The following is a 22,691-nucleotide window of genomic DNA, read 5'->3' on the forward strand; positions in this document are numbered from 1 at the left end:
GCTTATCATTTAACTAAAGAAATAAAATTAGAACCATTAAAATACAATAAAACCAAAATATAAGTTCTGAAAAAGTCTGGAGTGATTCTTGGAAGGGTGGGACAGATTCAGACACCTCCCACTCCTGCACCCACTTGGGTTAGTGGAAACAACATGAGTGAGCAGTGACCCAGAGGTTCACATGCACGTGACCCGCATAGACCACAGTGGCAGCAATGCCTCACAGGCCTCATTGGTTACCTGCCATAAAGAAAATTACTTCCTATGTCATTTTTCTCTGGTTGGGCTCTTTCCCAAGCCCTTTGTGTTTCCAGCAATGACGAGTTACTCTCGAATGTGTTTGCAGATCCCCCTCCGCCGCAGCAGCAGCAGCCACCACCACCACCTGCAGATGGAGTCCCTCCACCTCCTGCTCCAGGCCCACCAGCCTCAGCTGCTCCCTAGCCTGGAAGATGCAGGGAACGTCCACACCCAGCACCACCAGCTGGAGTAGGGATGACAAGACTTGTGTTCCTCAGCTTCCTTGGATTTCTTTCAGGATTTTTCTTCTCATAGCCCCAAGCTCACATCCCTTATTTCCCCATTTCTCTTGCCACCCCTCTCCATGCTCTGACTCCTCTTGTGTTAGGTCCTCAGCCAACACTCAAGGGGTAGCCTGTGGTGACTGTGCCCTGGTCATCCTAAAAATAACCTGCGTCTCCCCTGTCCTGGTGTGGGGTATACTGACAGTTTATCTGCAGGTCCTGTCAACATTAGTATCCTATGTCTTTATCATTTTTGCTCTCCTGCAGTTTTTTGCTTTGTCTTATGCTTCTATGGAAAATGCTTTATAATCATTATCCTTTTTTTTTTTTTTTTTGTCATTATTGCTTTAAAGGACAACTTCCTAAGTTAATAGGAACCAAAAAATGGTGATGAGCAGAGGGGATAGCCAGAGGGGACAAACCTTAAGGCATTATAAGTGACCTTATTTCTGCTTATCTGAGCTAAGAATGGTGCTGATGGTGAAGTTCCATGAGATATTTGCCACACATAGACGCACCAAAATTAAAAGAAATGGGGAAAGGGACCCCATTGATTTTTATCCCTAGTGAGGACTGTGAAGGCTTCCACCCACCTGGCAGAACATACCCCTTTAGTACATGGTAGGGAGAGCACAGGCGTCAGAACAGATCTCCTTCCCCAGGCCCACTGGTTCTGGTTTTCTATGCAGATAGTTTGTTGGAGTGGGGGTGCGTATTTTGTTTTCTGAGGGCAGTGTGAGCTTTGAGGGCTGGGATTTTGGAAGGCATTCCTAAGTTCCCTAGACTAGCCAGGAAAGTTTTAGGAGTCTGTGGCAATGGCCACCCAATGAATCTAGCCCACTATTCACTGCTTTGTATGCATTTTTTTCCTCCCTCTTTAAAAACCTTTAAAAAGAAAAAAAAACTAAGTAGATAGTGCTAATAAACATTTTAGCTCATGGAACTTGGTTAGAATGGCTGGGGGTACACGTCCCCAAACTACCTCTTGCAGTAGCCAGGGTGAGTGGAACTTAGTGAAGCGGTACTTTAGGTTTGGGCTGGGATTGGAGAAGTGGGGCAGGATCAACAGCCTCTCTTACCTTCTCCCTTCCCTTTCTGAGATCCCACATTCCATCCATCACAGGGTTGTCAAGGAGATGCTGGGGGTACCAAGGAACTCACTGGGCAATCAGAGCATCAAGCTTTGAGGGTTAGGGTGCTTGGGCTGGGAGAGTAGAATGCCATTCCAGAGGAAGAGCCACAAAAATGCCTTAATTTGAGCCCATTTCTACCCCTGCTGATGAGTGACTTGAGAATTCTTGGTTTTTTCCTGTCCTTTTTCCCTCCCCTCTGTCCTTCCATGGGTGGGGAAAGGGTGTTTTTGATAGAGCTTGATTTCCAAAGCACCAGGCCTCTTCACTTCACATTCTTAAGTGGCTGTTTCATTATTTAGAATGCAAAGTGGAACATCTTTTTCTATATATTCTATAAAGCTTTACATATGAGAGGGTGTAGGGAGGTGTTTCTAAAACACCTTACAACTTTTTTTCTTAATATCAGAAAGCAAAAAAAACCCACAATTTAGATTTGCCTTTCAGAACCCTCAGGTGTTACCTCTAACCAGGTGGTCCTGGTCACCATCAGAGTACTGGAACCAAGGAGACCTTGTTCCTTTTGTCTGTTTGTTCTGGACTCTCGGAGTGGAAATGAGCTTGTTCCTACTGGAGTTTAGTTCCAATGCATTTGCCTCCAGAAAGACCCCAGTGCCTCTTGACAATGGCCAGGGTTTTCCGTATTTCCCACCAGTCTTTCCCAAAGGAAACTCATTCCAAATACTTACCTTTTCCACTGAGGTCTTAGAAGGAAAATGGAATTCTGGTTCATACTGTGGTCCCTTGTAACCTCAGGTCTTTAATGTGATCACTTTCAAATTTAAAAGATCCAGGTGGAAATATTTTTACTATGCTGGTAATACTTCTACAGAATACCTGAATTCTTAACACTGTTATGTTTCAGTATAAGTGGTGACTTTTTCTTTTCATGTCTTTGATCTGGTTTTGTCCCTGTAATACAGCCGACCCAATTTTGTGAGGGGGGAATAATATGTGGTTTTTGTACAAACATGTTTCTCTGTGTGTTGTTATTTGGAAAAATGAAGGGAGGGAGTTTCGGGAGATTGGAGGAAATTGATCAAGAAAGCCTAATCTCCCCTCTTATTCAGTGAATAAATGGAACATCGTTTCTGGATTCTAATCCTATTCTCTGCATTCATACACCAGTTTCTTCATATGTCCTATGAAAAGCTTAAATATTCAGCCCCACCTGATCCTGGTCATTACTTAAAGTTCAGTGACTCCGGGCTTCCTAACCCAGCTCTCCACCTTCATTGTGCTTAAGGAACATACAGTTGAATGTGCCTTGCCCACTGTTTATTTCCATGCTCAAATGAAGAAAGATGAGGGGCTGGCCCCGTGGCCGAGTGGTTAAGTTCGCGCTCCGCTGCAGGCGGCCCAGTGTTTCGTTGGTTCGAATCCTGGGCGCGGACATGGCACTGCTCATCAGACCACGCTGAGGCAGCGTCCCACATGCCACAACTAGAAGAACCCACAACGAAGAATACACAACTATGTACCGGGGGGCTTTGGGGAGAAAAAGGAAAAAATAAAATCTTTAAAAAAAAAAAAAATGAAGAAAGATGAGTGGAAGTTCTCCAGGAAGAGTGAGCTAGAGAATGTTTGTTAGGATGCAGTTTCAACAGCCTCAAGTTGGAGGCACGTGATTCCATGGATAGCCTTTGGAGCACCACAGATGCAAACCCTGTGCAGAAAACAGAAGCCATTGCCTTCCAGATGCTTATGAACCCAGTGAAGCAAAAGAAGCCGATTCTGTGTCTGCCAGGAGGTGAATACTCAGCTCCTCAAGGAGCTCATCCCAGACCGGTTGGGCTTTGCTTTCTGACCCGTTGTAACTCTTCCCTCCAGTAAAGAGTGCTGGAGGCAGCTGGGTCTCACAAGATTCCTGTGCTTCCCTAAGGGTGATGAGAGAAGTTAATCCTGAAGACTGGTTTATAAACTTGAGTGTGGATTCTTTTTAGAGCATCACAGGTCATGTTCAATCAACCAGTCTTCCACAGGTTTCTCAGATCCTTACTGTGGAGTAGTTCCCCCAGATGCACTTAAGAACAGCAGTTTTCCAGCTTCAGTGCAGATCAGGATCACTTGCAGGATTGTTAATATACAAGCTGTTGGGCCCTACCTCATAGCTTCTGATTCAGTAGGTCTGGGGTGAGTTCTGAAATTTTGTATTTTTAACAGGTTCCCAGGGGATCCTGATGCATCTGGTCAAGGGACCATCTTTTGAGAACCACTCTTTAAGAAGGTTGTATGGTATGGGGCTGGCTGGCGCATAGTGGTTAGGTTTGGTGCACTCCACTTTGGCAGCCCAGATTTGCAGGTTCAGATCCTGGGTGTGGACCTATACCACTGACACACCCTGCTGTGGCAGTGACCCACATACAAAATAGAGGAGGATTGGCACAGGTGTTAGCTCAGGGCTAGTCTTCCTCAAGCAAAAAAAAAAAGGAAGATTGGCAGCTGATGTTAGATCAGGGTGAATCTTCCTCAGCAAAAAAAAAAAAAAAAATTGTGTATTAGAGCAAGATCTGTACAGTTCCTGACAGTTCATTTTATGTGCCTGTTAGTCCAGTAAACATTTGAGGGCCTAGTGTGTGTCAGGCATTGGACCCTGCATGCAGTGAAGTCAGTTATGAATAAGGTAGGCATGGCCCCTGTGCTCCAGGCCATTTACATTTTTGTGGGGTAGGGAATACCAAAACTTAAATAGTTAATATTATTTTAGATAGTGCCAAGTGTTCATGAAGAAAAAGAAGCAGTATAGTAAGTTTTCTAGGGAATAATTTATACCACCTGTGAATGGGATGTTCTGTGATTTTTGTCCTGTGGGGTGTGGTAACCTGAGGGTTGACATTCATTCCAGGAAACCTCCATCTGAATAATCAGAACACCCTTTCATCTGGGTATGCAATGCCAACCCCTGAGATTTCTTTCTGCAAACCTCTCTGCCTGTGACTTTTATTATAAAGCCCCTGCTTCCTACAGTTCCAAGAGCGTAGCTGTTTTCAGTTGCTTCTGCTGAAGGAAGACTTCCTGGGAACATTGTGAAAGCACCTTGATCCCCTGTTAATGGATTATCTCCATTTAAGGAAGTCATCTTTCAGAATGGGATGGAAAGGTGTATTCTTGAAGGAAGTGCTGCCTCAATGTTGGATCTCCTTGTGAACAGCTCCCGTGGACTTCATTTCCCTGTGTCTTGCCTTTAGGCCTGCCATCACAATTAAGAAGCACTTTTGATCCTGAACTCCTTGAAACAGAGCTGAGACAGGACTGCCATACCCAAAGGGTGACTGAGGGAGGGGGACAGAGAATTCTATGAATCAACCTAAACAGAGGTTCTGAAACCAATAGTAGCCAGCTCACTCTAAGACTACCCAGCACTGTTTCAACTCTCATGGGAACCCAGGGGGCAAGAGACTTGTCTGGTCCCCTCCTGCTCTGGCCTGTCTTGTAGAACTGAAGCCATCTTTACTCCCTACTGTCCCCAGAGGTCTTTCCAGGCCCCTCCAAAGCCATGGAGAGCAGTCAAGTGAGTGATTTCTGGTAGCTACCTCACCACCACCTGCCATACAGTACATCCTTTGCAAGTCTCAGCAAAATAGCCATGCCTTAATACAGTACAGTGGCCACCACCTTCAGACAACAGACAAGAAAGAAAATGCCTCCCACTCTAGTTCTAAGGCAGTCCGGTATCTAAGGTGCCCTCACTACCAGATGGTCTAGGAAGGGTTTAGGAGGCAGCAGGGCGCTTGGTTGGTAATAAACCTCTTTGCACAGGTTGATTTCTGTGGCTAGTTTGGCCCTAACACTGACATCTCCCAAGGCCATGCAAACTGATTGTGGCATTCCTTGTTCCAGTCTGCTTATTCTGCAGTAGCTACAGGATGAGAGCATATGTGCAGTTGAGAATCCAGAGTTCCCTGCAGCAAGGTAGTCAGTGCAAAGAACTTAGGCCCCTGACCCTCGGGTCTTCCCTTCTTCCTGGTAATGGTGCAACAACGTCCAGTCCCAGCAGCCCATCACCAAAACCTATCACAGCTGACTGCCCTGCAGCTCTGAACCAGGTGTCTCTACCTAGCACACTGCCAGGAGAGAGGCCATACCAGATGTCCATTTTTTACTCTGATCTAGGATGTCAGTCTGGACTTAACTGCCGTGTTGTGCCCTGTTAAGAGATCAAAGCATCAACTCTTAAGTGCCCAGGTGGAAGCGGGTGGTGCTGGGGGGGAGAAGCAGGGCTTCCATTTGCCAAATGAGGCCCTACCTCTGCATCTTAACTCCTTCGGAAATTAAGAAGCAAGAATGAAAAGCCTCCATACTAAAATGAAAACATTTGAAATTAGGATCTTAGTTCAAGTCCTGGCCTTACCACTTCATTAGCATGAACTTGGACAAAGTTGCTTATTCTTAGTGTCATTTTGCAAATATATAAAATGACTGGTAAGGTATTCATACTATGGTTGTGAAGAATAAGACAAATTAGAGCACTAGGAAAACTAAAAACTCAGAAATGTTAGTGGTTACTCCTGAGGACTTAAAGGCAGAAATCGTGCTGTTTTCCTGTCCAGACTGAAATATGCCCCCAGCCATGGCAACTGGAGCAGCTCCCGCCCTGGATAGGAGCCCCTTGGTGAAGCCAGGGGCTATCTATGCACAGAGAGGCGGGGTGTAGCCATGGCAATGGGCCCTGTGCCTGCCTTGGTACTGGAGGCAGGTTGCCAAACCCAATAGGAACCTCAGAGGCATGCAGAAGCTGTTGCTTCACAAAGCATCCCTGATGCCCAAACACACAAGACTTGAATGTGGGGACATGAAATGTAAGCTCTAGATAGAGGTCAATTTCCCTTTCTTTCACTCTCCAATTCCTACATTTTATCTCTCCTCTTGTTTAGCCTACCCTGGCCCTTGTGCCCAGAAAAAAATATTGCATTTATTTGACACTCTATGGTTACAACTTTTCACATATATGAGACTTGGGTTACTGACTCTTCCCAAGGTCACACAGACCCAATGCTGAATCCTGCTCTTTCCATGATATTCCACTGCCTGGATTAGCTTCTCCCATGCATCTTGTGAAGATTTTGTCCAGCCAGGTGTTCTGTGCCCAGTTCTGAAACTGCTGGTGAGATCTGCTAGGGACGCTTGGAATGAAACTGAATGGCAACAGTTGATTTAAAATCCCAAAATGAAAAAAGTGTTAACAGAATTTGTCTCCAGGGAAGGGAAGAAGATGGTTGAGGAACAGATATTAAGGAAGGAGACATTTCATATTTTATACCATATGCTTGTTTTACTTAATTCAGAAATTGAATTTAAAGGAATATATTTAAATATTTAACAAAATATATTAAAATGAGAAACAAACTGGAGTAGGTAGAGTTTTACAAAAGGGTGAGAGAAGGGCCAGCATCCAGACCGATCTTGTGAAAAATGGTAGTGGTTGTCACACCCCAGGCATCAAGGGACCCATCCATGAGGCCTCCTTCCCACACAGACGAGCGTCAGGAAGGAGACGGTAGGCATGTCCATCAAGATCCTCCACTCTGACACCTACCACTCAAGAGTCAAGGAGACACAGCAGAAAAACACCAAGAGATTTGTATACAAGGCCAAAAAAAGGAGATGCAGAGATAGCCACAGACAAGGGAAGCAGAGATGGAGTTGGAGGGTGCATTAGTGCCTCTATGGGCAAGAGGCAGTGCAAAGCCCTGCCTGGCCCTCTGCTCAGAAAAGGTTGTATTTCAAACTGGTATTTACTATCCCCAGAGGCAGCATGAAGCCATGGAAAGAGCCTCAGAAAATCAGCCCCTTTGCAGGGAGCTCCAGACCCAGTTCTGGGGTGGGAGTAAATGGTTGCCGTTCATTCATTTATGCTTTCCACAGGCCTTCAGGAGCCTCCCTCTGTGCCTGGTGCTGTGCGCTCAAGTGCCTTGCAGTTCAATGGGGAATTACTGTAGATAGACAATGAGATCAGGACATAAGTGTCTAACTGCTTGGGGCAGGCTGAGAAGGCTTCTCAGAGGGGAAGGTGATAGGAACTGAGCTTTCTGGCTTAAGGAGTTTACCAGGAAGACCTGGAGGGGAGGGAACCACCAGGCTGAGCAAATAGATTGCAGCAGTACTTCCAGTGAGAGAAACAAGCTTTGAACCAAGGCAACCCCATCCAGAGACACCCGCTGGAGAGATTAGGAGATAAAACCTCCATCCTGGTCACCTCTGTGGTTCCCTCGGGACAGAAATGAGAGTGTCCCTCAAGTATCAGAACTGCCCCATCTCCTGGGGCAGGAGGGATCCTGGATGTCATCATTTGAGTCAATAACAGATCAGGAGGCAGAAAGTCGGTTTAGGGGGATGGACTAGGTAGCTAGTCCGAGACTCCGCCTCCCCACCAAGCAGGGCTCCAGGGATGAGTGGTCCTGGGCTGCACAGTGAGCTGTGAACGGAGCCCGCAGACTGCTATAATGCCTCGCCTAGCGTCCGCGATCTAGACTGCTTGGGTTTACCCAGGAATTTGAGCTTTGGTGGCCTGGGACACACGGAGGCGATGTATCCGGTGAGGGAGGAAGGAACCAGGATTAAAAGCCGCTCCCCAGGCTGCCCCGAGGAGGCGAGAAGGAAGGCAGGGTAGCCACAACCCCAGGAAGGTCTTGCCCCCTGCCCCCGGGATGAGTTCTGGCGGGCCTGGCTCTCCAAGGTCTAAGCTTTGTTGCGGACGGATTAGGTCTGATCCGATTAGAGCCTGGGCCGTCGGCTTCGTCCCCTTGCCTGGCCCTGCCAGCTCCCGCCCCGCCCTGGTGGGGATCTGGAGACCTCCCCGAGACCCTTCCTCGCTCGGAACACCGGGTTGGCACAGAACTCTGAGAGGCTCAGCGCGCCCCGGGTTCGGCTCATTGCCAAAGCGCGGGCTCGGGCTTCCGCCCCCTGCGGCTCTTCTGAGCCCCGCCCCAAGCCTGCCGGTGTCTGCGCTCCCGCCTCCGTGCTCGCCGCGTGGCGAGCGGGTTCCTCGCGGGTAGGGGACCCGTACCAGCCCTCCACGGGGAAGGCGGGGCCGCGGCCCCGCCCCGCAGGTCTCCCGCCCGTGCACCTGTCCGCTAACGCCACGCGCGGCGCTGTGGCCTGCCTCCGCGCGACTCCTCGTCCGTTGGTCTCCGCGTCTCGAGCCGGGGGTCTGTCTGTCCCCCCGGCAGGCAGACTGAGCAGGGCCGGCGTCAGAGCTACGTGCGGCGGGGCGGGCGCGGCGGGCGGGGTGGGGGCGGTGCTGAGCGCGGCAGCGGCGGCGCGGGAGGCGGGGAGGCGCCGCGCGCCGGGGACAGCGGCGGACGGCGGCGGCGGCATGCGGCTTCTCGCGCTGCCCATCGTGGGCTGAGACGGCCGCAGCACGGGCGGGAGGCGCGGTGGCCGGCGAGCCGAGGGCGCAGCCAGCCAGGCAGACCGCGGACAGCGGTCAGGGCGCCGCGCCATGGGCCGAGCCGAGGGCGGGGACCCGGGTCGGGGGCCGCCGCCGCTGTTGCTGCTTCTGGGGGCCACGCTGGTCCTCGCCGCCGGGGCCGCGCCGGGTAGGTACAGACTGCAACCGTGACCCCAGCAGCCCTCGCGTCCCGCCCTGGGCCGGTGTCCCGCTGGCTTCGGGTGCAGGCGGGGTCCGCGAGCTGTGGCAAGGGGGCGGGGCAGCGCCTTGCCTGCGACCTGGGCGGGGGAAGGGGCGCGCGACCAGGAGAGGGACTGGGGGGCGGACGAATGGTGGGGGAGGCCCCGACCAGGGTGTGCGGACCGAGAGACTGGCTGGGGAAGGGGCCTTGGTGGGCGGGGCCTGAGGGTGAGACTTCGGGGCGGGACCTGGAGGTGATGGGGGCAAGAGGATGGGAGTTCAGGGCGGAGCTTCGGGAGGGGTGGGGCCCTACGGGTGCGACTTCGGGGCGGGGCTTGGAGGTGGTGTGGAGCCCTGACGGTAAGACTTCTGTCAGCGCCCGAGTTGGAGGCCGCTGTGGCCAGACTGCGGGTTGTGTCGGGGCGGGGCCTGACGCTCGAGAGGCGGGGCCTGAGCGGGGAAACGTCGAGCTGGGTGTATTCCCAGGTTTGGGGGGCGGGCTCGGGGCGGGGCTCAAAGATGGGGCGTGGCCTCGGGAAACCTTGAAGCGGCGGCTGAAGGTTGGCCCCGGTCTGGGAGAGGGAGCCGGCGGGGCGAGGCCTAAGGCCTACCCCGCGCGCTGCCCTGACGCCCCGCCCCTCTCCCTCCGGTCCACAGCGCGTGAGGCGGGTAGTGCCGTCGAGGCCGACGAGCGGGTGAAGAGCGTCCTGGTGTGGGAGCCGAGTGCCAACAACACGCGGGAGAAGGCCGGCCAGCCCGCAGCTGGGGAAGACGAGACCTCGTGGACCGCGGCCGGCGGCGAGCAGGCAGTGGTGGGTCCTGGGGTCGGGCCAGAGGAGGTGCTGGAGGCGTCGGCGGCGGTGACGGGCACCGCCTGGCTGGAGGCTGACAGCCCAGGCCTGGGCGGAGTGACCGCAGAGGCGGGCAGCGGAGACACCCAGGCCCTTCCAGCAACCCTCCCGGCTCCCGACAAGGCCCTCGGGCAGTCGTCGGTGCCCCCCACAACCTCCGAGGCTACAGAGACCAGTGGACCACCCTCCTCCACCCCCGCCGACAAGCTGAGCCCAGGCCCTGAACTCCCCAAGGAGAGCCCCTTGGAGGTTTGGCTGAACCTGGGAGGCAGCACACCTGATCCTCATGGGCCAGAGCCCACGTTTCCCTTTCAGGGCACACTGGAGCCCCAGTCAGCATCAGATATAATTGACATCGACTACTTCGAAGGATTGAATGGTGAGGGCCGAGGCGCCGACCTGGGGAGCTTCCCGGGGTCACCAGGAACCTCAGAGCACCACCCGGATAATGGGGGAGAGACCCCTTCCTGGAGCCTGCTTGACTTGTACGATGACTTCACCCCCTTTGATGAATCTGATTTCTACCCTACCACATCTTTCTATGATGACTTAGATGAAGAGGAGGAGGAAGAGGAGGAGGACAAGGATGCAGCAGGAGGTGGAGACCTGGTAGATGAAAATGACCTTCTAGTGCCCACTGAGAAGCCTGTTCTGGGGCCAGGGACAGGCCAGCCCACCAGTCGGTGGCATGCTGTCCCTCCACAGCATACTCTGGGAATGGTCCCTGGCAGCAGCATCGCCCTCAGGCCCCGCCCAGGAGAGCCAGGCAGAGACCTGGCCACAAGTGAGAATGGCACTGAGTGCCGCAGTGGCTTTGTGCGGCATAATGGCTCGTGCCGGTCAGTGTGCGACCTCTTCCCAAGTTACTGTCACAATGGCGGCCAGTGCTACCTGGTGGAGAACATAGGGGCCTTCTGCAGGTAAGGGTTTAGCAGGCAGGTGCACAGGGGCTTGTAACAGAACTCCTGAAGAGTGTATGTGAGGCAGACTCAGCAAAGGAGGGAATGTGACAAAGGAGGGAGTTAACAACTTCCAAGAGGTTGTGCATTCACAGGATTCCTCCATCAAGAGATGTTCACTCAAGTATCTTCTACAGAATTACTTCCTAGTGTACTTCCTGTGGTCTCGTCACTAGGAGAGGTTCCTCAGAAATAATATTTTCTATTTCCTCTAAGTGTTGTGTCCTTTCCCAAACCACTAAACTATAAAGGCGAAATGAAGGACTTCTCTAAGGGTTTTGGAAAGAAGCCTTTGCTGGCTTTGTGGGGTCACTGTTGGAGAGTTCTGGCTATACTAGCAAAAAGAGTGGGCCCATAAACCTACTCTGGGGGAAAGATAGCTGCTGAACACTCCCTCTGAGCCATATGTGTGGCAGGAGGAGAGCCCCATCTCCCTGTTGGCTATATGGGGCGGGGAGGGCATGTCAAGTCAGAGGGAGGACCTTCTCATTGGGAACTCAGAGAGCAGCCACCCAAATAGATCGAATCAAGCAGAGTCTTTCCTGGTGTAGCAGATGTGGTGGGGTTTCTTAACTTTGGGTAGTGGCATTTTCCCTTCTGCCTTGATGTTTGTCTTCCTTGGGATACCCAGCCCAGAATGTTTTTAAAGACCCAGAGAGTATAGTGACCCTAGGGACATGGTCTGAAGCCACCATCCCCTGCCTCATCAGTAATTACCCCGTACACCTGCCTTCATGCTGAGGTCATTAACATGCTGGAGGGCTCATCAGCTTATTCTGGAAGAATCACAAGTCAGGGGTCATCTGGGTGGTTTGCTTGTCTCCATCCTTTACAGGCCCCAGAAGTGGAGTAGAGCCCTCAGATGCCTCTGGGACTTGTTTCCATTGGTCCTAGGAGGAGCATTTCTGTAATCTGGGTGTCTCCTTTTTGAGTCTTATTCCCAATGTTTATTTCCTTGGTCTTTTGGATGTATGTGAAGAATTCAGGTTCTGTAGGTTTTGATGTCCTAATAGAAGAATAACATACAGAAAGCATGACTGTTGTGCCTTTGGCATTAAAGCTTGAGTTCCTTCCTGTGAAGTTCTTTTCTATGAATTATTGTGACACTAGAGTCACTCATATAGGATGTGTTCACACAGTTCTGGTTGAAGTTGTCTAGCCATTGCCAAAAGCAGAAACTGTGATCAAGAAATTATGGCAACAAGACCTTGCCAGTTGGTTAAGGGCTACCACAACTTTGGGAAAACCGTGTGATTTTACTCCTCAAACTTTAATTGAGGAGACTATAGTGATTGTTTTAGCCTGGGAGCTATGGAATGTCTGTGCAAAATCATAATCTTTCATCCTATTGGAGATTTGAGTTTTCACCTTCAAAGTAAGCTCCCCGTGAGAGTATGAAATTTGGAGCTCTTGCTGCCTCTGGAGAGCTAGGAAAGTTCCCAGAACCTTCTGGAGCTCTCAGGGGATTCCCAAGTGGAGGAGTAAGCTTGTCCTCACTAAACTGCCTGGCTGTGCTGACCGTAGGCCTGCCGATAGGTCACTGCGTCAGAAGGGCTTCTCTACAAGTCCACTCAGTTCCCCTTGCTCACTGTCCATCCCAGGATCGCACTTGGGCCTCCCTACCGGAGATTCCTCCTCTAGCTGTGTACACTCAGGCCTGGCAGTGGTTCGAAAACTGTTTTGCATTCCACTCACAGGAGACTGCTGAGCCCTTAGTTGCAGACTGCAGTGTGCCTTTGTCTCTGTCACCATGACCCACTGCAGAGAAATGATCAGAGCTGTGGCAGAACTTCCCTAGAACAGTGGGCTAGAGGGATCTGCTTTTCAGCATCCTCACACAGATAGCCTTCCCGTGACTGCAGAGGGTCAGCTGGAAAAGAAAGAAGAATTTCCTGTTAGCCATGTCTCCCCACCCTAGTAGCCAATTCTCCGATGCATAATTTCCCTATTTCTGGACCCCTTTCTCTTGTCTGTCATTCACCCTGAGGTTCATGTCCTCCCTCCTTTGCCTGCCTCTGTATCCTTCCACATCTTTCCTCTTTGAAGCAGCCTGGTTCCCATGGAAACAGCAATGTCATTGGAAGAGCTGGAGCCTGGGAATGTCCCCAAGGGCAGGAGAAAGTCACTCAACAAAAAGACTAAAACCCACCCAGAGGGTTGATTCTCACTATGCTTGCATGACGGTTCTCATGGTAATAGGACAGGAAGCTATAGGGGCTGCAGAGATAGGAGGAGAATATACACCCATCTTTGTGCTTGTCCTTGTCTGTTGCTTCTTTATTTTTCAGTGTCTGGTTAGCCACATGAACTAGATGGGACTGCAAAGCAACAAGATAGGCTTTTATGTATAGTGCGGGTCCTAATACTTTATAGTCAAAGCTCCTATTCATCTTGTTTTTCATCTGTCTTTCACCTAGAGCCCGGGGCAGGGGGGCCTGAGAGAATCCTCTGATTGTCCTCACTGAGGCTTCCAGGTGGAAAACCAGGGTTCCCTTCCCTCCTCAGTCACCTAACAGTTATGTGAATGACCAGTGCTCTCAGTTTCTCAGTGCTCTGGTTACCTCATTTACATCATGGACCTCAGAGCTGCCCGGCCTACTTCATAGAATGGTTATAAAGATGGAGCAAGAATATGAAGGTCTGCACAGATTAGGGGCATCACAATTCCTCTAGACAGTTGTAGGAGCAGGCTATTGAGGTAAGTACTGGGGTCAGGGGCCAGGCCCTTGCCGTGGCCATGGCTGCCTGCCCATCACCTAAGTCTCATGCTGTTGCTGCTGCAGGTGCAACACACAGGACTACATCTGGCACAAGGGGATGCGCTGCGAGTCCATCATCACCGATTTCCAGGTGATGTGTGTTGCCGTTGGCTCAGCCGCCCTCGTCCTGCTCCTGCTCTTCATGATGACAGTGTTCTTTGCCAAGAAGCTCTATCTGCTCAAGACGGAGAATACTAAGCTGCGTAGGACCAAGTGAGTCTGTGTCAGCCAGCCCCATCCTGACCCCTCCATCTGACCCAGGGACATTGTCTTGAGGGTTTCTGGCACCTGCTGTCCATCCCTAGTTGTGTTTTTCACACCAAAGATTCACCCAAGCTTATCCATTCCTATACAGATGGTGCTGGAATTGCAGCAGAGGGTAAGCCCCTCTGGCACCCTGCAGCTATCCAGCACCATTTCCAACTCCCTCTACCCCAGGATAGCGGGTGCTTAAAGAAAAGGCAAGCAGCATATAACAACTCTTGGCTCTTACTTGGTCCCCAAGTAAGTTACTGTGCTCAGTCCCTCACCCCCACCTGACTGCACCTGCTTCCCAGGTCTTTGACAGTCAGTGGCCGGTGTGAGGATTTCACTCACAAATCAGTGTGAAGTAATACCCCTTCCCTTAAATCTGCTGTCACTCAATAATAGGTCTTCATCAGTGAATGTTGAGGAGAAAGAGTTTAGCACTGCAGTGCATTGCTTTTCAAAGCTTGTCAACCTTTGGTCCAGACAGAAGTGCAAGGAACTTAAGGAAATCCTCTTTACCTCTCTTAAGTAGAATCTGAGGGGTGGAGGGGCCTAGGCTTAACTTCCTCTGCTGTGGATTTTAAGGGCTCTATGGGGATACAGAGTCTCATTTCAGTTCTTCTCTTAGTAGAGGAGTGACTGCTCTGTGCATGTGAGAATCAACCTGCATGTATGCTTTAAGTCCATGCCTTGAAGACTCGAATGTGACCTTACACACCAAGAGAGAATCACTCTTATCACTAAGCAAAGTAAAGGACCTTCTGAAGTGTCACAGGAGTCACAAAAGAAGGAGTTTGGAGTTCAGCTTCCTTGGGGCCCAAGAGACAATTTATGCAGAACTGCCTCCACCTCCCTTTCAACCTGTTGCTCCATTAATCCCCTCCCCCTGACCTGAGACTCCCTCCAGAGAATGTGACTGAAGGACTTTCCCTAAGTCCTGGGAAAAGGACAAAACGCCATCTGTTGCTCCTTTGCTGGGTAAACTCATGCAATGTGCAGATGCTGGCAGTCTCTACAGCCTTTCGGCTAACTGTTGTGGGCCTGAAAGGGCCTCTCCTTTGTGCCTGTGCATTGAGGCAGGGGCTGTATCTGTGCATGTGATCACAAGCCAAGACCCTTGGTTCTAAGGGGGTGTGGGGGGGAGGGGGAGGGAGGGGCTTGGACCACCTATCAGGGCAGCTGCTGATGGGGATGGAGGAAAGAAGGAGCAACTAACTGCCAGGGGAGTGGAGAAGCAAGATCTGTGGCCAGGGACAGGGCCTCGTTCTACGCTGTCCTCCTTTAGCTATGTCTTTTGCACAGAGCATGGCTTCCTCACCCCTTCAGCTCAAATGCTGCCTTCCTTATTTCCCTCTGCATACCTTCTTTCTTTCCCAAGCCTGGTTACTGCTCTGGTAATGCTACATGTGCCCAATGCACCACAGATACTGCTGCAGTTTATTGATTCTAAGATACACATTTTTTTTCACATATTAACATCTCTGAAATTGGATTGTGTCTTACAGTCACTGGCATCTTATAATCACTGTTGGCCAGATGGCAGTCATGATGTAGTTATAATTGTCTGGCATGCACAAACGTGGTCATAGCTGTTCATATCGTTGTCAGTTCTTTAAAGTCTAAATGAGCTACTTCAAGTATATATTAAAAACTCTAGGTGATCAGGAAGTATTGGATCATGGTTTAAATGGTAGAAATTTTTTCTTAATGGTACATCAAATAATGGTTCATCTTGCTATAATCTGTGGCATTTTATGAAATACAGTATTTGACTCATGGAGCTTTTGTCAGATTTTTGCCATGATCTTTTCACTTACATTTTCCTTTCTCTCTTCTGTTCTAACCAGCAAATTCCGGACCCCATCTGAGCTTCACAACGATAACTTCTCCCTATCCACCATTGCCGAGGGCTCTCACCCAAATGTAAGGAAACTTTGCGACACTCCCCGTACCTCCTCCCCCCATGCCCGTGCCTTGGCTCACTATGATAACGTTGTCTGTCAGGTAACTTGTCTTCTTCACCTCTCCCCTTATGCATGCTTCAGCCCCTGCTCATGTCTTCTGTCTATTTCAGAGTGTGGAGTCACTCCTTAGAGCTCTGGAGATAAGCTTAGGGCAACCAGTTGGAGTGGTGAAAGTGGGAATAAGAGCGTGATGGTGTATCACTTCCTTGACAAGCAGAGTTATAGGTAGTAAAGAAGATCTTTTTCTAGGATGACTCATGCTTTTTAGCTTCATCTAGGCTTTAGAAGCCTGATTTTTGTCTTTCTAGTTTCTATATCAAAGAGAAAATGCTCTGCTTTCATTGCTAGGGAATTTCCTGATGGTCATTGAGGCAAATGGTGGTTGCTCTTTGGGATGAGTGGAAAAACCTCTGGAATGGCTGGAAAAAAGTGTCCTTGACACTGTGAGGACTCTAAAAACTGGCAGGCTTATACAAACTGGTTAGCGCTGAGCTGAGCACAGAACACTGGTGGAACCATAAGTCTAGGGGTAAATTCTGTTCTTAGGAGGATGAGCTCATAAATATCAGTCAAACCCCAATAAAAGGTTTCAATAGACCATTTTCTAAAGACCCTGCTTAGTGTGTTGTCTAGACCAGACTAACCAGTAAAATACTGTCAAAGAGAATTTCAGAAATAAAGCAGAAAAACCGTTCCAGCCCAAAATCATGTCACATCTAAATCCAAGAATTCTGCACATGATACAGGCTCCTCAAGGTAAATGCATCATTACACAGATAAGGGAAATAAGCTAAGATTCTTCAGATGGAAACAATGGAGTTTAAGAGGAAATTTTGAAGAAGTTCTTTGAAATAATGGACCATCGAATATCAGAACTCTTAGGGGCTTTAACAGTCTAGACCGGTGCTGTCCAGTGGAACTTTCTACATCTGCACCGTCCACTACGGCAGCCACCAGCTGCCTGCGGCTGCAGAGCTCTCGAAATGTGGCTCCTGCTACCACCTTGGGTAGCACAGATCTAGACCTCTGTCTTTTATAGATGGGGAAAGGGGGCCCAGAAGGGGAAAGAGAATAATAGTGATTGAGACCTTGTGCACCAAACCCCAGAAAAGAAAAACTTGGCTTGGCGGAAGAGTAAAGGGTCAATTTAAATGAGAAATGAAAGAGGTAAATCTAGGATAATTTTTAAAAGTCTTTGATATAAAGAATAGAGAAAGAACAGATATTATTTTACTTGGTATACAAGATATTAATAAGTTCAAGATGGATATAATAACCAAGGAAGCAAGCTGTGCTATAAACTTAAAGATTGATGACCATGTTAATCAACCCACAAGGATATAGGCCCATTGAGGTCAGGACAGTCTTGCTCATCTTGGGACACTCAATCCCTACCTTACTTACCCAGCCCCTTGCAGTAATATGCATTTAGTCATCATTTATGGGATGCTGATGAATTAGAATGATGGCCTGCCACAGAGTCTCTTGGTTCCACTATCTGATCTTCCATCTTGTACATGTGGGGCAGCAGGTCTGACCAGTACGGTGTTTCCTAAATTCATTGTCTGCAGTTAATTCCTGTCTGTGTGGTGGAATGTAAGGTTCCTTAGGAAAGTTTCTGACCCATGCATTTATGGTACCCCAAGTATGAACACCTTTTTTCTTCACAAAGAGGGAGAGGAAGGAAATTGCTCCTCTTGGAGGCCTTGGTTGCATGAGTCAGTATAAAGGTTTCCAGTTCTTCTTGACTGACCCAGCTTTGTGGAAAGCAAGGCATTTGTACATGAAAGTTACCACTGACCTTGAGTTCAGAATATTAGCAAGCCTTAAAAACAAGACCAGAGCAGGGGGTAGTCAGCCATGGTGGACTCTGCCCGAGAAGGGCCATAGAGTTGTCTGGGCAGCACTCAAAGCATCCCTCAGAGAAGCGGCAAGATGAGGCTCTGGTCATCTCTGGCTTCCCTTGGATCTTGAGGGTCATTTCCACCTGGCATCCTTTCCTCAGCTTGTGCCCCAGGGGACATCTTGTCCTCTCTGCCAAAGTTCTGAGTGTGTGAGGGGAGGAGTCTCCTGTCCAGTAGGCAGGGTACTGGCAGACTTTCTACCTTCATTTCTCATTCTCTCCACCTAGCCCAAAGGTCAGAATTGGTCATATTCAAGATCTTGTGGGCATTAACTGTTAAGATAGTTGCCACTTTATTGTGAAGTAAAGCCCTATTCATTGCATCAGTCACCACACTGATTGCTTACAAGTGATCCTGGCAGCAGGGTGAGGGTGAGAAAACCTCCAGGTGAGCAGGGAGGTGAAATGGGGGGCAACCAAGTCAGGCCTGCTCATTTAATCTCTTCCAGCCCTCTCCTTCACCCCTCAGACTCCCTTGTTCGTATTGATGTTTCCTAAAATTTTGGAGAGTTCTATTTATCTTAATAGGGTGATTATTTCTTTTACAGAAGTAAAGTAGATTGAGTGGGTCATTTTCCTACCCGGTACCAGTAATCTCTGTGAGCCACAATCTGAAAAGGTTTCAAACAAAAATTTCTGCTTTGGGTCTGTGGTGGGGGAAAGGTCAGTTGCTGGTGTCTGTGTCAAGGGCACTTCCCTTTCCTCTCTGCTGCTAGCATCATCTGTGCTGTTCCCCCCCCCCGGGCCCGCCTGGACTGATGTGGGGCCCTGCAGCTGGTGAGCCAGTGGCTGAGTGTGTGTGTGAGTCTTTTGTGTAGCTGAGCAGCCAGCCTCAGAAGGGAACATCAGGAGGAAAGGAAAAAGCCTGCAGCTCCTGAGCCCCTGCTGTGGAGGTTTGCAAGTTTTCTGGGAGGAATGGCAAGTGTGTCAGAAGCTGGCCACTTTCCAGGTGCACAGCATGAATAAAGTCACCTGAAATCCATGGGCAAACTGCACAGACGCTGAGCGCTGCCCTGTTAGTGCTCACAGCTGTGCTATCAACGGGATGTTGTGGATATAACTTGGTCCTCCTAAGATTTGACAGACTTTCCAGGACTTCACTCTATTATTAGGACTTCTCCATGGTGTCCCTTAGTGCTTTTTTTCCTCCCTATTTAAATCTTTCTTACTTCCCAGACTCTGCTTCTTTCATGTGTTTGGTAAAGCACTGACTGCCCACCTCCTTCTGATAGAGGTTTGTGTCTGGACAAGGAGGAGTCCAGGCCTGAACCCACTACCCCTCGGCTGAAGGATGCCCATATGGCTGGGGTGGAGTGCTGGGAGTAGGGAGTGCACAGTAGTTCCCAGGACTTAGGCCAGATGGAGGTCCAGTTTAGTTTGGGCCCTCATCTTCTTGGCACCACAGCTTTGATGCCTGGTCTGTAAGGACTAACTAAATCACTTTTCTTCACATCATGAAGTTCATTTCCTCTTGTTCTTGTCTCATTGGAAATGGGGAACATGTGCTCCCCTGTTGTTTGTAAATCACTCCTGTGGTCTTTGAAACTCTATTAAATTGCTCTATTCAAGCTGGTCTTCTGGAAAAGTGCTAAGTAAGGCTGGGAGCCAGGGGCAGGTGACAGTGGTTTCTATATGCACAGAGCTTTTGAACATGCCCAGTGTCCTGTATAAGCCTGGAGCCTTTACCTATTTTCTTTCCAACCAATCACTGCCCTGACTTAGTGCTGTTATGGGTCAAACTCAGTAGCAGGCATCGTGGATAAGAGCTCTCCACAGTTTTATGGAGAATGCCCTGGTGCTTATGCATGATGATTACCTTGAATTTTGAAGTGGTCAAAAACGGAAGAAAGGTCTGAGCTAGCTGGTCAGATAGGGACATTCTCTACCCTTCTTGTCACCCATGAACCTGCCTAGGTGGTTACACAACCCCTTGTTCAGTTGAGTTCCAAGCACTTACAGTAGCTATTTAGGGCACCTGAAAATAATTGAGGCCCACTGAACTGCATTGGGTCTAATCCCCTCAGGTGGTCCTAAAGGAAAAGAGTAGTGGGAAGGCAGGAATTGCTGTAAGAGTTCTCTGAATGCCCAGAAGGCAGAATTGGAGGGCTGTGTGCTGGTATGGGTTTCCTGAAAACCTTTGACAGGCAAATTCGGTTCAGGTTCAGGAGCTTGTCATAGGGCCGCAGGATATGGATAGGCAGAAAGGCATGGGTACACATCAGAAATGGGTCATGAACCAGCAGCACAAATATCATCTGATGCCAAGTATGGCAAGCCACTCAGACAGCCAGACTGATCTGGGCTTGGGTTGAGGAAACAGCTTGTAAATTAGCATCTTTTGCTAGGTAAACTTCTTCTGATGGTGAGAGGCTCACACATCTCTGGCCTCTAGTCAAAGGATGTATATTTGCCATGGGGAGAGGGGCCCTAGCTTTGCCAGGAGCAGCTTGGCGCCTGACCATAGGCCTATTCGCAGCCCACTGTGTGCACTGACAAGACATGTTCCTTTTCGTGAGAGCAGAAAACAACAGGATGGAGGGCCATGGGAAGAGGGGCCGGGCAGGCCAAGCAGAGCTCATCAACAGGTGAGACTTTAAAGGGACCAGGCCAAGTATTAAAAGGGACTGTTTTCCCCAGTCTCTGTCAAAGAGAAAACCTTGGATGGCCTACATTAAGGGTATTTGTAATCCAATTACCTGTCAAGTTTTCATCTATATCTGGCCAGTGTTTTTGAGGATGACTTTCCTAAAAAGTAGCTGCTAATGAGTCGCTTTGGTTCATTCAAGTCTTGGAGCTTTTTTCCTTCTTCAGTTATGCTTCTTTCAGCCAGATAGAAAAGCCTGAGATTGTTTGATCCCTCTACCCATTGTCTCCTTCTTGCCCCTCCTTCACCGTTTTTCCTCTTCCAGGATGATCCTAGTGCTCCCCACAAAATCCAGGAAGCTCTCAAGTCCTGCCTGAAAGAAGAGGAGCCATTTAACATCCAGAACTCCATGTCGCCCAAACTTGAGGGTGGCAAAGGTGACCAGGCTGACTTGGAGGTGAACTGTCTTCAGAATAACTTAACCTAAAGCAGAGCAAGAAGAGAGGAAGCGGGGGGTGGGGGTGGGGGAAGAACATTGTCTCCTCTTGTACAGAGTCTATTTCTTGTAACCATTTGTTAAACTCTTTTCTTTTTCTGATCTCATGGCATGCTTTGATGTATTTTGTACAGGAGGGAAAAAAACACAAAATAAGCAAAGAACCTGAACAGAATTGCATACGTTGGATTGTTTTGTCTGTGCTGTCTGTACATTGCTTCTGCTGCTGTGATTTCTAAACCTATGCTGTTATTCAACTGACTTTTTTTTTGTACTTTGACACACCTTTTTTTGAAATACCAGTAAAACAAAGTTCTTGAAATAAAACTTTTTAAAAAGCCAGTTTCCTAAAGTCATCATGTCTACTCCCTACCCATTCTTGTCAGTTTGAGTTGAATTCTTACCTTCATTGACGATTTGTATTTATACATGTTTGAAATCCCAGAAATGGTCTATGTACTAGTCAACTTGGGTTGCCGTAACAAAATACCACAGACTGGGGGGCTTAAACAATAGAAATTTATTTTCCAACAGTTCTGGAGGCTGAAATTCCAAGATCAAGGTGTCAACAGAGTTGGTTTCTGGCGAGGCCTCTCTTTCTGACTTGCAAACAGCCACCTTCTCACTGTGTCCTCACGTGGCCTTTTCTCTGTGAGGATGTGGAGAGAGAGATCTCTGATGTCTCTTCCTCTTCTTAAGGTCACTAGTCCTTATCTCCCAATACAGTCACATTAGGGTTTAGACCTTCAACATATGACTGTTGTGGGGGACACCATTCAGTCCATAACAGTGTGTAGCACCTGTGTTTAAGAATTTTCTGGGCCAGCCTGGTGGCACAGCAGTTAAGTGTGCACGTTCCGCTTCGTCAACCCGGGGTTTGCCAGTTCGGATCCTGGGTGTGGACATGGCGCTGCTTGGCACGCCATGCTGTGGCAGGCATCCCACATATAAAGTAGAGAAAGATGGGCACAGATGTTAGCTCAGGGCTGGTCTTTCTCAGCAAAAAGAGGAGGATTAGCAGCAGTTAGCTCAGGGCTAATCCTCCTCAAAAAAAAGAATTTTCTGTCCAGGGCCAGCTTGGTGGCGTAGTGGTTGAGTTCGTGCACTCTGCTTTGGCAGCCCGGGGTTCACAGATTCAGATCCCAGGCACAGATCTACACACTGCTCATCAAGCCACCACTGTGGCAGGCGTCCCACATATGAAATAGAGGAAGATTGGCATAGATGTTAGCTTAGCGACAGTCTTCCTCAAGCAAAAAGAGGAAGGTTGGCAACAAATGTTAGCTCAGGGCCAATCTTCCTCACCAAAAAATAAAATAAAAGAGTATTCTTTCCTTCTTTGATAAATATTTATTCAGCACTTACTCAGCCAGGCACTATGCTAGATGCCAGGACCTATAGATGAATAAGATAGACCGTAACCTCAAGAAGTTAACATTGTACTTGAGAAACAGACTTATAAACAAATAATTATAATACAGAATGTCAATATTATAATAGAGGTATGTACAAAGCTTTGAGTGTTGGAGTTAAGAATTCAGAAGTCTTCAGGGAAAGGAGGATTAAACTGGGCTTTGAAAGATGCGTTTTTCAGGATGATGCAAAAAAGTGGACATTCAGGCAGAGGGAGAACACTTGTAGGAAAGTTGTGCTGTATGACTAGTGATTGTGAGAGGGAGGGGTCCTAAGTGATGAGGCTGGA

At 49.0% G+C, this 22,691-nt stretch overlaps 2 protein-coding genes across 4 annotated transcripts in view; both read left to right on the top strand.

Annotated features, from left to right (window-relative positions):
- The window catches only part of SMARCC1 (SWI/SNF related, matrix associated, actin dependent regulator of chromatin subfamily c member 1), a 169,739-nt gene extending 166,983 nt beyond the window's left edge, over positions 1 to 2,756 (top strand). Inside the window, exon 28 of the mRNA XM_046661790.1 lies at positions 347 to 2,756. Within this exon, the coding sequence (XP_046517746.1) occupies positions 347 to 444 (98 nt within the window). The 3' untranslated portion in view covers positions 445 to 2,756. The remainder of the gene's footprint in view (positions 1 to 346) is intronic.
- Positions 2,757 to 8,910: 6,154 nt separating this feature from the next.
- Positions 8,911 to 21,322, top strand: CSPG5 (chondroitin sulfate proteoglycan 5). 3 transcript variants are annotated; one of them, XM_046652340.1, is made up of 5 exons: positions 8,911 to 9,192; positions 9,882 to 10,995; positions 13,818 to 14,006; positions 15,890 to 16,046; positions 20,819 to 21,322. In XM_046652340.1, exons 1-5 carry the CDS (start codon positions 9,096 to 9,098, stop codon positions 20,978 to 20,980), a joined length of 1,719 nt encoding a protein of 572 aa, XP_046508296.1. In that variant the 5' UTR covers positions 8,911 to 9,095; the 3' UTR covers positions 20,981 to 21,322. The 3 variants fall into 3 exon arrangements, with proteins under 3 accessions (XP_046508296.1, XP_046508305.1, XP_046508315.1); XM_046652349.1 differs by having other exon boundaries at positions 15,890 to 15,965; XM_046652359.1 differs by lacking the exon at positions 15,890 to 16,046 and having other exon boundaries at positions 20,819 to 21,011.
- The last annotated feature ends 1,369 nt before the right edge of the window (positions 21,323 to 22,691 follow it).

Source organism: Equus quagga, chromosome 1 (genome assembly GCF_021613505.1).
Source record: "Equus quagga isolate Etosha38 chromosome 1, UCLA_HA_Equagga_1.0, whole genome shotgun sequence".
In the NCBI taxonomy this organism is placed as follows: domain Eukaryota; kingdom Metazoa; phylum Chordata; class Mammalia; order Perissodactyla; family Equidae; genus Equus; species Equus quagga.

What these genes read in the sequence shown, in the direction of transcription:
- CSPG5 (XM_046652340.1), top strand. Translation starts at nt 9,096, where the DNA reads ATGGGCCGAGCCGAGGGCGGGGACCCGGGTCGGGGGCCGCCGCCGCTG. An exon ending in CGCCGCCGGGGCCGCGCCGG is followed by an intron (nt 9,193 to 9,881) that starts GTAGGTACAGAC and finishes TCCGGTCCACAG; the next exon opens with CGCGTGAGGCGGGTAGTGCC. An exon ending in ACTAAGCTGCGTAGGACCAA is followed by an intron (nt 14,007 to 15,889) that starts GTGAGTCTGTGT and finishes TGTTCTAACCAG; the next exon opens with CAAATTCCGGACCCCATCTG.